At 33.2% G+C, this 17,113-nt stretch overlaps 1 protein-coding gene and 2 non-coding genes across 4 annotated transcripts in view; 2 read left to right on the top strand and 1 right to left on the bottom strand.

The window, feature by feature from the left end:
• The window catches only part of Mmp2 (Matrix metalloproteinase 2), a 514,155-nt gene that overhangs the window by 279,390 nt on the left and 217,652 nt on the right, over positions 1–17,113 (bottom strand). For both annotated transcript variants that reach the window (XM_085944250.1, XM_085944249.1), the window contains exon 3: positions 75–176. In XM_085944250.1, the coding sequence (XP_085800376.1) occupies positions 75–176 (102 nt within the window). The remainder of the gene's footprint in view (positions 1–74; positions 177–17,113) is intronic.
• TRNAY-GUA (transfer RNA tyrosine (anticodon GUA)) lies at positions 1,185–1,278 on the top strand. Its single transcript has 2 exons — positions 1,185–1,221; positions 1,243–1,278. It is a non-coding gene; the product is annotated as a tRNA-Tyr (tRNA).
• On the top strand, positions 2,335–2,437 carry LOC147074060 (small nucleolar RNA U13). The gene has a single exon (XR_015070424.1). It is a non-coding gene; the product is annotated as a small nucleolar RNA U13 (small nucleolar RNA).

The following is a 17,113-nucleotide window of genomic DNA, read 5'->3' as shown; positions in this document are numbered from 1 at the left end:
TGTCCTCTATTCCGAACATTATTAATTGTAATACTAGGTATGTATGTAATTAGCGATTGGTTTGCGCAGCCTACCTGTAATGATATGATGGCTTCTCTTAGTTGGTCTTCACTCCTGAGGTTGCCCGTCTCTGAATTACTCTGAGGCAGGTACCCAAAATTCATTAAGTAGTTTTGCTGAAACAAAAAGATAAATAGGAATTAAAATCAATAGGAAAAAAATCAACATAGGTAGATAGGTTACCTACAAATTATAATATTAGGTATTATAAACCAACCTATTCTCAATTTATTGAGTTGTTGCCAAATAGGTATGACCTATAAAAGTAATAAAATTAAAAATAACATTCATTTTTAAATTTAGATACAGCAACATGGGATAATAATATTCTTTCTTTTGCTATAATTATAAACATAAGTAGGAACCATATTCGGTATAAGTGTGAAATTCGGAAGTTTTGGTGGAAAATATGACGTTGTTAGGCGACACCGAGCGATAGAAAACGATGCCATATACTATAGAGTTATGATGCCATATACTATAGAACTATAAGGTTCGTATCATTCAACCTAAATCAAACAAATCAAACTAAACCATAGACAATATACATACAAATTGTATGAGTTATAAATACACCGGAAATGGTTTGAGATTTGACATTTGGTTCAGTGTATCATTGAAAATCAAACCGTTCTCGGACCATCAGAAATGGTTTGACATGAAACGTCAAACCGATTCGGACGGTTCATAGACTAATGACGATCTGTCTAACGTCAGAAAAGCGTTTCCGTGGACATTCTACCAAACGGTCCCAAATCCAACGGTGCCATTTGATTTGTTCAATTCAAGTTGAATGATACGAACCTATTGTATATGGCATAGACTAAATTATTATTCCTCCAAGATCAGTCGAAAATAATAATGGTAACAATAATAAAATTTACCCTTTCTAATTCGTGTGCAGTAGAAGAAATCGCAATCTGCGCAATTACAAGATTAAGTTGTTCCACCATTAGTGCAAGTACAATAATTAATAGATAGAATACCTACCTACCTATCTAATTGAAAATAAAATATTTTATTCTCAGTTTTTTAAATAATCTGACATACCTATTATTATACCTACAATGAGTGTAGGTAAAACTTCCGTCGTAAATTAGTTATTTTTGCCACCGCCCCGTATACCTTCGATAGCTCAGTTGGTAGAGCGGTGGACTGTAGAGTTATCAAAGTCTTGTGGGAATCCATAGGTCGCTGGTTCAAATCCGGCTCGAAGGAATTTTTTGGTTAATTTTACTTCTAACAATAAAATTTAATTAAAAAAATCCTACATAGCGAATTATTATAATAGTAAAAATGTGACGTTTATATTGCGAAAAAAGAGCATTGAAACATTGCTCATGTTAATTGAATGAATACGATTTGGTTTCTCAATATTTATTATGAATACACAATAATATTAGTAATATAGGTACCACATAATCAATCATAACATACCTAACTTTTTTTATAGTAGGTAATTGAGTAGGTAGGTAAATGTCACTAGCATGTACCTAATAATTTGTCTTGCGACATGTATATAAAATAATTATATTTTACCTTATTATTATATTGTACTAAAATCATTATGAGCATAGATTTTTATGAGTAAGTAAATAATAAATATTGTCATTTATTTCTACAGTAACGACAAAATTTAATATACAATTAAGGGGGAGAGGCATGCCAGCAGAGGCACCTAGCGGAAAAATACGAAGCTTGCAATTTGAGACATTTTTTGATAATTTACAACTTCAACTGTATTAATTAATAAATAAAAAGGATTTAAAGTTATACACATTTATATTTTTATAAAAATCGATGTTTTTTAAAATAAATATAAAAAATATTAAAACGATGAATTAGTTAAAAATGTAAACGGTCAAAAATTGAAAACTTAGTAGACTAAATTTTATTAATAAATATGATCATAAAATATAATGTAATAATAAGATGGGACCCTGCAACAAATTCACATTTTTTTACAATAATTGTAAGTTTATCTTTGACTTAAAAAAAATATCTTTTTAATGTTTTTAAATAATTTTTAATACATTATTAAATTTATTAATTCATACAGTTGAAATTGTAAATTATCAAAAAAAAATGTCTCAAATTGCTGGCTTCGTACTTTTCCGTTAGGTGCCTCTGTTGGTATAAGGATTCACCTTATGTTTAAATTATTGCATTTTAATATAGCTATTCGCCAGCAGATGTCGTTGAATAATAGTATCAAAGCGCACGCAAAGTGAAGTATTCGCCACATAAAGTCTAAGTACAGTCGACCCAACGTCGATCCTTCTTTGGTCTCAAAGAATATGATGATAGGGTTTTCTTGCGTTTGCGAGAAGTCCGCAACCCAATTGTTACGACTTGGGCGGGCCAAAACCATCTGATCTGTCCAAAAGGATTCCCAAAAATTTTAAAACTATATAAATTTAAATTTAGCACAGTCGATACTCGATCATATAGTAGCGTACTATTACTACTATAATTTGTATGAAACAGGTATATAAATATAGTACGCCCAAAACAAACCTATAATTTTTGAATATTGGAAACATTTTAAAACAGTAAACTTTCTTTCGAAAAATTGGTGCAAAGTACAAGAAGATTGGAGAACTAGGGAAAAAAATGCTCGAAAAACGTAAAAAAAATCCCTCGATTTTGATTTAAAATGAAATTTCTTGAATTCTTCGGTGAGCATTTTTTGTCGGAAGAGGTGAGGTACCCGAATAAAAAGGGATCGCGGAGTTTCTCAAATTCTCCGTTATTTTTTTTCTGAGAAACAAAAAACCTATACATTTTCAACAGATGACAACGCGTACTATATTTTTGTGCCAGTGTTGCCAACCGTACTATAATTATAGTACAATACTATAATTTTGAACCCGGGAAAAATGTAAAATACTATAATAGTGCGCCAAGTATGCCAAAATACGGAAAATGTTCCTGTACTATATTTTATAAAGGAATACTATAATTTTTACGCCTTTGTCCTATAATCAGCATAGAAGAAGATGGCAACCTGTACAGTACTGTCAGTACTAGTGTTGCCAACACGTACTATAATTATTATAGTGCATTACCTACTATAAAATGTAAAATCAAAAATACTATAATTTTGTTGGGTTCGAGACGAAAAATATTCCCGTAGCGGTAGCCTGTACAATCAACTTAGAAAGTTAATGTCTTACATTTACTTTTTGTTTTGCATCTGGACGACCCATGTACCTACACATTTTGGTAATTTTCTACCGGTCACAAATCAAAATTAACGTGAATTCCCACGTGCCCAGGATGGGGTTTTAATTCTGCATAACACAGGTATCCATGTGATCCTACACATCCGCTGAAAGCTGATTAAATCCGGCTTCGTTATTATTTCAAATGAACAAATATCTGATTTAATCTGACGATAACACAATAATTCCATTGGTAAACTAATATAATAGCCTATTACGTTTTGATTCCAACGAACTCGGTCGCTATCATGTCACGTGCTGGTTAGCGATGTTTTAATGGCCATCGGTTTAATATTTAATAGGATTTGCTATCAAGTACCTGCATACATGGTATTTTAATGAGCCTATTTGTGATATTATGCAGTTTTACATGCATATGACAATTTGCAAAACAAAATAGTATGCAGTTAATTAAAATCATTGCCAGTCACTAGCCACTCGGTCCAAATTCCGAAAAGCACACTGAATAAAAATATTACAAAAAAATCTTCCTGGGACACTCCAGACCATGGCCCCCACATCATGAAGCGGGCTCCAGGGCCAGGATGTTTATCGGGCCTCCTACCCATCCCCAAGGTTAAGGGCAGTGTGATGTTTTACAATAGTGCACCCCAAATAGTGTTCCGCGGAACCCCACGGCTCCACGAGGTAAAATGAAGAGTATTTTTTTTATTTATTCTTAAATAGATTCACTTGAAATATTGAGAAGTCAGCACTCGTCATCATAATTATTATAAAGCACGTGAATATCAATCACAGCACATCAAGTTGCATCACATACTAACATTTTTTAAATTAGCGCCACAGGCTACTTTTTTATTATTAGAACAAATTTGTGGTGTGTGCTTATCTCACTTAACTGCTCGACCTGCAACGCCGGGCCCACCTAAGCCCGGTGGCTCCCAGGGTAGAGCCCTGTCAGCCCCCCTTGTGGGGGCCATGCTGCCGACACAACTTTGGAGAGTGTTTATCGCTTTTTACTCCACGATATACGCCCGGACCTGACCACTACAGAATAAGACGAAAAAGATGACACGCTAATAATAACGAGGTGGGCTAAATTTAATACCACGGCTGTCATTTAACTGTCTGTCTGATTAATATTGCACGGTGCATTATAAATTAAACCTCAAGTGAAATAATGTTCAGTTTAAATATTAACCCTCATCACGGCTTGTCAGATGAAATGTAAAAAGAAAACTCGTTGTCTCATCTTATTTGAAGTGCCTTCTTTAGTGGCTGAGTGGTAGCTAACACTGTCTACTTTACGGTGACACAGTACAGCGATGTTGTTTGGTGGTCTCCACTTAAAAATGTCTCTAGTGATATCGATATCAACATAAGTATTGGTTACTAAAAAAAAATATTAGCATTCGTTCAGGGGGTCGATTTTTGTCAGTGGGTACGTAAACAAGATCATGTGACATGATTGTGACATCGGTATGACAGTAATTATTGCTTATATAAGTAAGCTTTTATTTTTAAAGTCACTTAAGAGTCTTGCATTGTATTATAATTATACTTTCGAATATCATCGGTGTCTTCCGGTACCTAATTTTAAGCCGAAGATTTGAACTTGAAGCTGGATCCATGTCCTAGCTACTGTAAAAGGACAGAGTACCTACCTACCTGTGTCATTGTCTGTTCACTTAGTAGTAGTGCTGTTGTGGGTACAGGCGCACACACAAGGGTGGTGAGGCCGGACACCCCCTCAGAAACGGAAAAGTGTACAAATTATTTAGGCAAATGAAAATGAAATGAAAACTTTATCTTATTCTTCGTCAGGACCTCATGACTGAGGATCCTGACCCGACTGATTTGGCTGTCGAACAGCCTTATGGATGGGTTGGACCCACTTCTCTCTTGTCGTATACAAAAGTCTGTGGGCACTGGAAGACCCATAGCACTCATAGATTGGTGCAATTATCTGGAGAATCTAATGTATACGGCATGACTAAAAAACAAGACCGCTCGGAAAACAGAAATGGATACTAACGATCTAAACAATTATGATATTCAATTACCACTTGTGGATAGGACAGCTTGCAATAATTCGTAGATGAATATCAGTATACCTTCATACCAGGTATTTATCGCTAGACCCAACGTGCGAAGTGTCTGGGAATGGGGAATCCACCCGTAAAAGTGTATTATTCCGCGATCGAACCCATGAGAAGCTATACGTTGTAGGAGGGGTAAATGTGGAAGTCAGTGACACCTGCACATCTATTCTATACACAAAACTGCTTTCGACCGCTACGGCAGCTATCTAGGGTAGGTTTGTATCGAAGTATTAGCACTTATTGTGACAATTACAATAAGTTGTAATTGTTACGATAAGTGCTATGTTTTCACAGCACCTCTCTTGGCTATGCTCAATTTTAGAGCGAGATAGACAGTTTTGACTGTTTAGACGGCTTTGTAATTGTTACAATAAGTGCTAATACTTCGATACAATGCTACCGTAGCTCATATTGATTTCCATAGTAACGCACGTATATATTAATATTAATAATTTAGTTGCTAGGACCCCCTAGCAACCAATAATGGTACTTATCGAAATAACTTTTCATACAAAACAGAATTAAACAGAATTACTTAAAGATGGCTAAAAGTATTTTAAAAAAATGCATTGGCATCGTGTTCTGATATATTCTAAAAGTTTCAAATGTCTAGCTAGTCGGGAAGTTATTTAAAAATCGATTGAAAGATTTGTACCGGACAAACAACCACCTGACAAATAATAAGAATACGAGCTAAGAAAAACGTTGTAATAATTGGTCAGATGGTTACAGTAAAATAAATACAAACATTTCTTTAAATTATTTTATCGCCCAAATACTTAGTAATGTTTAGTAATTAGAGCAAACAAGACGTTAAAGGTTTTGCCAGAATCCTGGATAATCTGTGGCGTTTATTCACGACAGTTTTAATTCAAACAGTGTGGCTTGCTTTCCGTAAGACATCTCGCGGCCATTAGTCAGCATAATCCAGCCCTTGTATTTTTTCACCCCTCCTCACTGTTGACTCACTTTCGTTCACCACGCTCGTGAGTATGGGGGATCGCACAGGGTAGAATTAAGATTATGAATGACAATTTTTTGTGTGTCAACATCTTCGACTACAAAAAATACACAAATAATTACAAGATAAAAAGAACTTTTTATTTACCACGTTTTTAAATTATCTGTTGAATCAAATAAACTTGACAATTCTATGTATTACTAATTTAGGACAAATAAGGCAATTGTCAACAAATCATTTTTTTGCTATTTTTCAACAAACAAACAAATATAGAATACTGTAATGTCATTTTGATTTCCATAGTAACGCACGTATATATTAACAATTTAGTTGCTAGGACCATCCCCTTAGCAACCAATAATAGTGGATTGGATTACGGATTTCATCCGAAATAACTTTTCATACAAAATAGAATTAACTGAAAATGAATTCAATTCTACTTAAAGATGGCTAAAAGTATTAAAAGAATGCATTGGCATCATGTTCTGATATATTCTAAAAGTTTCAAATGTCTAGATAGTCACGAAGTTAGTTAAAAATCGATTGCAATATTTGTACCGGACAAACAACCACCGGACAAATAAGAATACGAGCTAATAAAAACGTTGTAAAATACGACGGAAATACGCTATGAAAGCCGAACTACATCCGGGATGAAATACATTATGAATTTCTTCTTGAATTAATCGCGTGGAAATATGTATCTAAACTTAGTAATAACGGAAATATCCTTTAAATAAAAAATCAGCTCACTGGGTGGAATCAAAATGATTTAACATGCATGTATTTTTGTTGGGTTCGCGATGTCTAGTTTACTTCCGTTGTCCTTGGAGGTCACGTCCTTGATGACCAGCAATGACACGTGGAAATTTTTGAATTATAGGTAGGTACACACTTGCCTAATTTTATCCAAATATTTTTGCCAGTCACTCGCGAATTTTGGAAATTGTCAGGTGTATTTTTAAATGTATCTGAAACCGTACTCACAATATTTCTATTGGAGCAGAGATGGCATTTAAATTTGATTTAGTAGGTAAATTTTTCTATAATCTAAGGTAGGTACTCGTAATTATATTGTCGGTAATGTATCTATACAAAACATTTTTTAGATATTTTAGTCATGAAAGGATAATGAAAAATACTGTATAAAAAAATGGGGCGGCATTTTGTCTAGGGACGTCACTGTATGGATAGTGTGAGAAAGCCATTGGCAGTTTAATGCATGTAAACATAATATAGAACCCGAGTGAGGTCTGTAGGTACAAGATTATTAAAAACACAACGAATGACACTGATGTATCCGTACTACAGATGCATTTAATGAATACCATTTTTTTTTAAGAAGGACAAACCATCAGTTGCATAATTAACCTTGAAGCAATGTACTATATGTCAAAGTATAATCATTACTACTTTACGTTATGATAATCGATCTTCAGTTTTTTTTAATCAAGTGTGGCTATGATTAAAATAATATGATCATGTTTAAAAGTCATTAAGTCTTTTTATATTTTCAACCATTGTTTCAGGGACAGAAGTAATGATATAAAATTTCGTTATAATGTTTTAGTTACACGTCATATGCCTAATATTACTTACTGTCGCACAAATCATCATCAAATCAAACTGGCTGTCTTATTTTCCATAGGTAAATTGCCACCGACTACGGCCTACGCCACAGAACAAATAATTAATAAATAGTATTTCGATAGGCTATATCCTAATACAGTACACTTTGACGCAGGGTTTTGAATGTGTGAGTGTCCTACGAAAATGAACCATGCATGGTAATAGACGTGCGATAGTGTGTGTTGCAACCTTCAATACGCCAAAATTAAATGAGCGTCAGTGCATAAACCGATAGCAGTTGTCAGTATTCGACGTATGACGTATTCTTGATACATGTTTAAGTGTATTGTGTATTCTTCCACACTCGAGATCGGTTGCCTGCTTCTCCACACCCGTTAGGTATTTCAGTTCCATTATTTCTGAGTTCCCTGTTCTACGCCCTACGGCTACATTATATATTTCTCATAACATCACGTACATCATGCATACTACACACACGATAGAGTAAATATATATTCTATCTAGACATATAACAAAATCTTCTTCTTTGTGTGTTTTTTTTAATATAAATTAAGCTCTCCCACAAATAAATATATAAGTAAATAAAATATATATGTAACTACATTTAATTAAACTACAACATTTTCTTTAAAAAAACATCATGAAATAAAAAATGTCAGACTCATAACATAACCTTCCCAGTAAAGCCATTAAAAACAATATACTTATTTCTGATTACCCTAAATACCACCGTTGACAGCGCTCTGTTACATAGGTACGCCGTGTGTTGTCGCACGCTTAACTGATGTGAATACGGCCCTGTTTTGCGGCCTCAAAAGCACAAAAAGATAAATGAAAAAGCTCCCTAAACATCCGTTTCCGGAGATCTTTGCATACATTTTGCTTTGCTGAGCTTTTTTGTACGTACTTTATCCACTCTACGTCCCAAATTGCTTCTACAATAAACCTATTTAACAATGACATCTGTTTCTATTGTCCTCTGTCTGTAACATGTCAACATCCTTTTAAACATGCATAATAATATAGTAGATAACACCAACACGTAGAAATCAATATTAACGACATTAAAATAAAAAAAAACATTAAATATATCAGTTCGGTTCCGGTTTTTCTTCCGAAAAAATAAGTACTTAACGGTTTTTCCGGTTTTCGGTTCAGCTCCGAGTAACTAATTTTTAAATGATTTTATTTGTATTAAAATTTTATTTTCTACCATAATTAAGAACATTTTATGATACTTGTATGATAGCCAGGCGCCACGCTTCCAAAGCAATGATTATACCGCACGACCGTAGCCATTTTTTTAAAATAGTATATTGTAAATTATGAGAATTATATCGAGATGCGTCGAACGATCGTGAATGATTGACACGCGCGTGTTTGAACATGTACCGAACCGATAAAACCGATTTTTTCTCGGTTTTTGTTCCGACGAAAATAAAGGTTTTTCGGTTCAGTTCCGGTTCGAAGCTCTGATTATTATAGTCAGACACAGTGTTGCAGATCGATATTAGCGGTATTTGAGAACAGTCACGCGGGCTTGGTATTTCCTACATTTTATAACATTAAGTCGTAAAGCGAAGCTGGCTTCAAAGTCTTGGTCCATAACGATTGACTTTAGCATTTCTATCTTGTTAATTTCTTAAGTAGTTATGTCCCACAAAGCAGACAATAAGAGGTAGTATAAAAAAACCTTTTTTATACTTTGGGAAACCACAGTACCTACATACTAATATTATAATGATGATTAGTAGTTTTTCTTTCAGTGAATTCGTGAACATTATTCAAAAATTAATCTATTTAACATATTTGTTATATTGTCGAAAATAAGGGATGGTCGACATTTTACAAATTAAAAAATTGATATTGCATACTACGTTTAGCCTAATCACCCTCCCCCTTCATTTAATATGAAATGTTCACATTCACGAAGGTATCTCTTACACACTGTTAAATATTATGATCAGTGGCGGACCATATTAGGCAACAGTATTAAATAAATATATATATTAGCAGTTATAATCGATCTAACAAATAAAATGACTTACCGTAAATTCTAATTAGGTACCTACATTAAAAATAATTATTACAAGATAAAAAGAACTTTTTATATACAAGGTTTTTAAATTTTCTGTTGAATTATTATGCTCAATATGCTCAAACTTCTACTTGATATGAAGTAAATCAAAAAACAAAAAAACAAATTTAATATAGAACACTGAAATGTCATTTTGACATTTCATTTTGATTTCCATAATAACGCACGTATATATTAATAATTGAGTTGCTAGGACCACCCCCTTAGCAACCAATAATAGTCTTTTACTTTTTACGGATTTTTCTGAAATAACTTTCCATACAAAACAGAATTAACTGAAAATGAATTCAATTCTGCTTAAAGATGGCTAAAAGTATTAAAAGAATGCATTGGCATCGTGTTCTGATATATTCTAAAGTTTCAAATGTCTAGCTAGTCGGGAAGTTAGTTAAAAATCGATTGCAAGATTTGTACTGGACAAACAACCACCGGACAAACAAGAATAGGAGATAATAAAAACGTTGTATTAATAATAAAATAGAGCTTATCGAAGAATGCGTTCAAGGTGACAAATGAACCCTATTTTGGCGTTTGAGCAATCATAGATCTTTTTATTATTACATATTTTCTTCAAATCTATTAAATACTGATAAAAAAACATTTTTTTTTACCTACTAAGTATATAATATAAATTTATTTTTAAAAAAAGGTGCTTTTACGATCGGCAACATATTATATTTATGTGGATTTTAGATCGTTATGAGGATAGATTTATAACTCGATAGCTGTCTACTTAAAAGACTGAATCGTGGTGCAGTCAAACTGAGTGCTGGCCTTCCACCCGAGAGTTCTGGGTTCGATCCTGGTGAAGACAAATTTTTATGTATTTTTCTCAAAGCCTGGGTATTTGTGATTGTTCAAAATTACTAACAAACCACGTTGTATGAATAAGCAAGGACATGGTTATTAATAATTCTAAAAACAAAAGAACATAAAACCAACAACTTCGTTTCAAAACCATTATAATGGAGTTTTACCATGTAAATGCTGTATCGATTTTAGGATTTTTACATAACATAAAACTATTTGGTTAATTATTTATATTTTTAAATAATATTATTAATACAATTTAAACGTTTTTTATTTCTCTGTAAAGTTTAGTTTATATGGCTCATTTTAATTAGGTTTACCTACCTACAATAAATTAACCTGTATATTATATTTAAACGTGTCCCATAAAATGTAATATAGTATCTCAGGCAATTAATTAATTTACCTAAAAGTACCAGGAAATGTGAAAAGACAGATGAAAACACTCATATAAGAGAAGGTCATATAGGGCAAAGGATTTGTACAAAAGGTACCATACTTGGACCTCGTAATTCCCACACTTATCTAGCACGTTCTTGTCTTTTGGGACAACGCAGGCTTCAGAGTATTAGTGTCCCATTTTAAGGCCACCGTCCCCGATAACAGAAAAGGAACGGACCCTTTCAGAGGGACCGTTCTCGGAGGGAAGGTTACAAACGACCGCCATATTTTATTTGAAGTTAATTAAGAGGGGCGCCATAAATCAATCGCAGATTTATTGGACCACCTTTTGTCTTGTATCTTGTGTCTTGCGTACGCTTCTTTATAATCAGTGGCGTGCACAAAAAGTGATTAGTCTAACTTAAGTAGTAATGTCTCCCCAGCGAAAAGAAGGGTCTACTCCAATTATATTCAGTATTGATTCATTGGATCCGAATTGCCTTTTTAAATAAACTGTTTGATTATACTGAATAACTGTTTATAAATATATACTTAATCAATTAATTTGTTTAGTACTTTCCTATTTTTTTTCATTAAATAGTGAACATACACAAGATTAAAAAATGTTGATTTTTTATTATAGGAAATTTATGATTTTGAAATACCTAAAAACATATATACCTATTACAAAAAAATGTAATATGTTGGACAGAGTGGGATTTGAAATCACATCTTTCACATTCCAAGTGAGTGGAATTAACTTCAGGTAGGGTAGTTATCAGTAATAATCCGCATTCATCATAATATATGGATTGATAGCTTAGCGTAAGGGAAAGAACAATTACTTGAGTTCGAATTCCACTTGGACCAATTTTTATTCTAAGATTTTTCTACAAATATAATATTCTACCCTGATAAAAAACAACATGTAGAATTTAATACCATTTTTTTTACCATGTCCGATCCTAATAGGATCATATTGGCCTCCACAGAGTGGAGGTTTATATTAACATATGTAATTTTTACGAGAAATCGATGTCAGCCACTTGCTCAACCTATTAGGTTCATACTCTGACTGATACACACATTGAAAAAACAATATGTGAAGGTACTTGCCAGACCCAGGATTCAAACCTGGGACCCACGAAGCTATAGGCCGACGCTGAAGCCGCGTGGCCATCGTGCGTGTATTATAAGTAAATATTATTATCATTTGTAAACTTAAATTCTACCAATTATTAACAAGATTTTTCTAATGGGACCTATTTCTGAGATTTTCCAAAAATATATTGTTTTTTCTATGTTATGATGAATAGTTTTTCCTGTAAAAATATTTTTTTAATTGATTGAACAATTACGGAATTAATAATATAAAAGTCAATTTTTATATGATTGGGTCATTGCCATTACATTTATGTCAATGGGTTGGGCAGATGACATTTATCATTCATACAAAAATGTTGCCAATCCTGTGATCTTGAGATGATAAAACATAATATCCTGGATTCAATACTTTCCCAAATATCTTAACTTAAAACAATCTGTTATGTTATTTTACTAAATTTTACTTAAAAGGGAAAATAGTTAAGTATGTATTATTTTAATAAACTATGTTTAGCAGATAAATAATATTTCTGAAAATGATATAAGTATTGTAATAATATGACAAAGTTAAAGTTTTTTTGCTACAAATATAAAATCACAGGGGCTTAATTATTACTCGATGTAGATAAAATTAATCGATATTATTAATTAACTCATTATTTGAGGATCCTTTTGTCTACTTCCTGTCATATACGGCAACTTGCATAAAGTCATGTTGAACTATTTTACATTTTATAATCCGCACGAGGATCTTCTGGCAGAGTTTATACTATGCTCGGCTTGTCGCGAGGACTATTTCTAAGTAAACCACTTTGTTTCCCGCGCTTATCTTTCGGAGTTCCTAACTTTAAAACGTGAAACGATGATGTCAAATTATAATGGAACCCAAGAGAAGTTACAACTTACTTTATCTACTTAAATATTGTGGTAAATTAGAAATAGCACATAAGTACATATATCTACATGCTGTGCTATAATATTATAAAAAGATTAAAAAAGTCTGTCACGTGTTTCTGTCCAGCTCAAAACCCATTCTTTTCATATTTCCCACAGACTTGAAATTTGATACACGCACGATAATACTTCAACTTCATAAATAATAACATTTTTATTCCGAATGTTAATACTATCGACCGAAGGTACTTGATGGAATTTGAAGTTAAATTCTAATGGATTTAAGTTTTATACTATTCCATTTGAGTCGTTTTTTTTTTTGCGACCCGGGTTTCGCCTATCGGTCACTCAGTGTTTATTTGCCTTTTGGTGAGTCTACCTACACAGTGCCTGAAGATGCCAAAAGGCGAAACCCGGGTCGCAAAAAAAACGACTCAAATGGAATAGTACAAAACTTAAATCCATTAGAATTTTTTATTCCGATTTTAGACAGCAGATAAAAAATGTAAAAAAAAAACCATGGTTGTCGTCGATCTAATTTTCGAGATAATTGAACTTGCACCAGTACGTGTCAGCGTGTTTTCAATATAGCGTTATAAAGATATTAGATTTTCCAGGGGTTCGGTGCCCTATAAGTATAATAGAAAACCTGTAGAATTTAATATTAATTATATTTTCATTTATTTTAAAATGGAATTCTACCAAGTAAATGCTAACTCAATTAATAATATAAACTAATAGGAATGTAACTTAACACAACATTGAAGATATCTTCACCGCAGAGACCATCTTAATTCAGAGACTTGGTATTATACACAGAACATCTATTCTGTAGAGATCCATTATATAATCCGTTCAGGAGTGAATATGCTATTTTTTAACACGCACAAATTGACATCATGATAGAAACGGCAACTAGGTTCGACTCGTCCATTCAATATTGGAAAAATGATTGGTTAGCGCAAGCACCCAAAAGCAATGTATGTTAAATAAATTATGAAATATAATTACTTTGAATATTTTATCAGATTTTCAACTTTCTTCTGCATGTATACAGTACCCCCAAATTCCTAATTACTTGTATCAAAAGCGGAGCATACTGATAGAATCGATGTTTCTAATAGGGGGTGATAATATTGTAATTTTGGGAAACGCTGATATAGAGATATAGATCTTGATTAGGGATCCGGGTTTCGCATTTTCAATCTAAAGAAATGACTCTTTGCCAATAAGATATTTGCGAACGATGCCTGAAAAGGTTACGTGGAGAACCTCCCATTTTCTGAAAAGAAAAACTATGGAAAATCTTTAGCACTGTAGAAAATAAAACATACTATATTCATGTGTAGTGAATACCAAAATTATATATTATTAAAAAACTAAACGTAGTTATTTTTGGTGAGTGCCTTGCATTTTTTTATTTATTGAAATGTCATTGAACTCTTAACAGTAATGATTAGTACGACGAGCCGCCACTGGCCTTGGCAGTGATCTAACAAATTAGACGCGTGTTCGGTCCATTAAAAAATATTATTGCCAACTTGAAAAGTTCACATTACAACATGTGAATTTATTGTGAGTGACAGGTAATGATAAGGGAATCAAACCAGCACCTAAGGAGAAATAGTCATACAACTAGCCAATGCCCACAATTAAAGTCCAATAAGATATACTAGATTCTGTAAAATTATCGAGATGTGAATTTACCGGACAAGTTAGATTAGACGTGATCGAGACATTATTATTGTTAGTTCTGATTCTCATTTCTAGAGAACCAGCCATTTTTCCCGAAATTTCGAGATTGTTGTTTACCATACGATTTCTGGAGAAGAGAAAAAAACTTTCGATAATAAAAATCGATAAAGGTTTGTTATATAATGTTTGAGGCTTTCATGGTTGTTTTTTATCGTAGTATATTCTTGGGTTTTCACCCTTTGAGTGAACACGAGAGAGCATACCGACTTAAACATTACACGATGTCGGCAATTGCCGAGCACTCGATGGATACAGGGCACAAATTTGACTTTGAGACCAAGATATTGGGTCGGAATAAAGGATATTTTGCACAAATCCACAGAAATCCTGAAAATATTAATAGGGATGATGGATTACGGTTAAAAACGTCATGGCTTCCGGCACTATCACCAAAATCTAATATTTGAGCCGGTTTCCCCGGTCGTAATGATTGACAGATTACTCTGAGCAACGTTTGCTCTTAGATAATCGGATTCCTTTTGACATTCTTAGAGCAACGTTTACATTCACACACCTACACTACATTTCATCACAAAACATATCTCTTGATAATGGCCTCTGCAACGAGCCCGAAACGTCGAGTAAAGAAGGAAGAAGTAGACACGGTGAAAACCCAAGAATATACTACAATAAAAATCGAATTCACGATAATCAGAAATGAACTAATGACTATGTACAGCGTGGTCTCACAAAACAACCGATCTGAATATGTAGGTACTAAAAACTCAGTATTTTGATAACTCACGGAAGACTTAAGGAAGAAAAAATCAGAGCACGAATTCTCATCCAAATATTCCGAGAATATGGAGTTGTATAATTACCGTCGATCTGTTTACGCAATCAACTAATTTTTCGTAAATTATACTTAACATTAATTTAAAAATTAATTTATTTATTTTTATTAAAAATTGGTTGGCTTTATTTATATTACAAGTAAGCTCGAAATTAATCAACACCTAGACCTCCGAGGATTTTAGATTTTACGAAAGCGACAAACGAGCGTCGTCACTACCAATTAATTCACTTCCATTCCACAAACAATCATTATCAATGTTGAGTCAACTCTGTGTGCGTTAGTGAATTTATTTAGAAGTATTTTATGAATATCATTTAAATTGCATAGATAATGTTGACAGAGTTGTGGTTGCGTCGTGTTTGTGTGTGCGAGATCTCTTAGTGAAATGTTCTCAAAGGTTTAGATTTAGAGCAAGTGCCGTCATGTAGGAACTTCTGTTTCGCATGATGAACTTTAAAAAAGGTTTATGGGGTCCATGTTCTTACATAACACAATAAACTTTTGTCGTTGATAAATAAAGGGTTGAACGAAAGAAACAAGTGTCCTGCACGTGTGCACGAGACAAAAAACAGGAAATAAGTAAGTCGGGTTGGTAGACGGGAGATTTTTAGAAGAGAACTCCATTGTCAGGGTAGGGTATACTTTTCAATATGTAAATTGAAAGCAGACCTTTTAAATAGAATGAGAATAGGTATACCTATATTCACAACGTACAAAAAAATAAAAGCATTTATATGAGACAACGTTCATAATCTAGTGGGTATCAGTAGCAAAGACTCTTTATTATAATATGATTAATTAGCACTTATCTTAAAAATCCTGGATCCTAAGATCCTGGCGTGGGGCACGCGTTAAGATGTGGGGGCCATGGTATAGATGTAGAAATAAATACTTATAGCGAATAACGAAGAACTTTTGGCATACCAGAGAAATAAAGCTATATCTTTGTAAAATGTTGATTGTACGGGAAATGCAGTCCCATACGTAGTCCGAAGGCGGTCTTATTATTCAGGTGGTTCAACTTTTCGTTTGAGACTTGGATGTATCAGGATGACTAATCATGATATAATATTAAAATAATGTAATATACATACTTAAAATCATTATTTGAATATATTTGAATTAGTATGAATACAAATAAGGATATGTAAAATAATAATATACCTACTAACTTATACTTATATAAATATACTTATCTACTAATAGTAATAAAAAATAAGTAAGTATTGGTAATTATAGATACTACAACTACATCATTTGACGAAATATTATGACTGAGTATGCACATTTTTTTCGATTAACTCTAAGGGCCAAAGCACACACCTACGCCACACGCGCCGCTTCCAGTGTGCTTTGGCCCTAACGATGATTATTCCA

The sequence above is a fragment of the Rhyacophila brunnea genome, unplaced genomic scaffold (genome assembly GCF_057557595.1).
Source record: "Rhyacophila brunnea isolate RB1 unplaced genomic scaffold, BYU_Rbru_1.0 scaffold_17, whole genome shotgun sequence".
In the NCBI taxonomy this organism is placed as follows: domain Eukaryota; kingdom Metazoa; phylum Arthropoda; class Insecta; order Trichoptera; family Rhyacophilidae; genus Rhyacophila; species Rhyacophila brunnea.
This window is presented reverse-complemented; position numbering and strand designations above follow the sequence as displayed.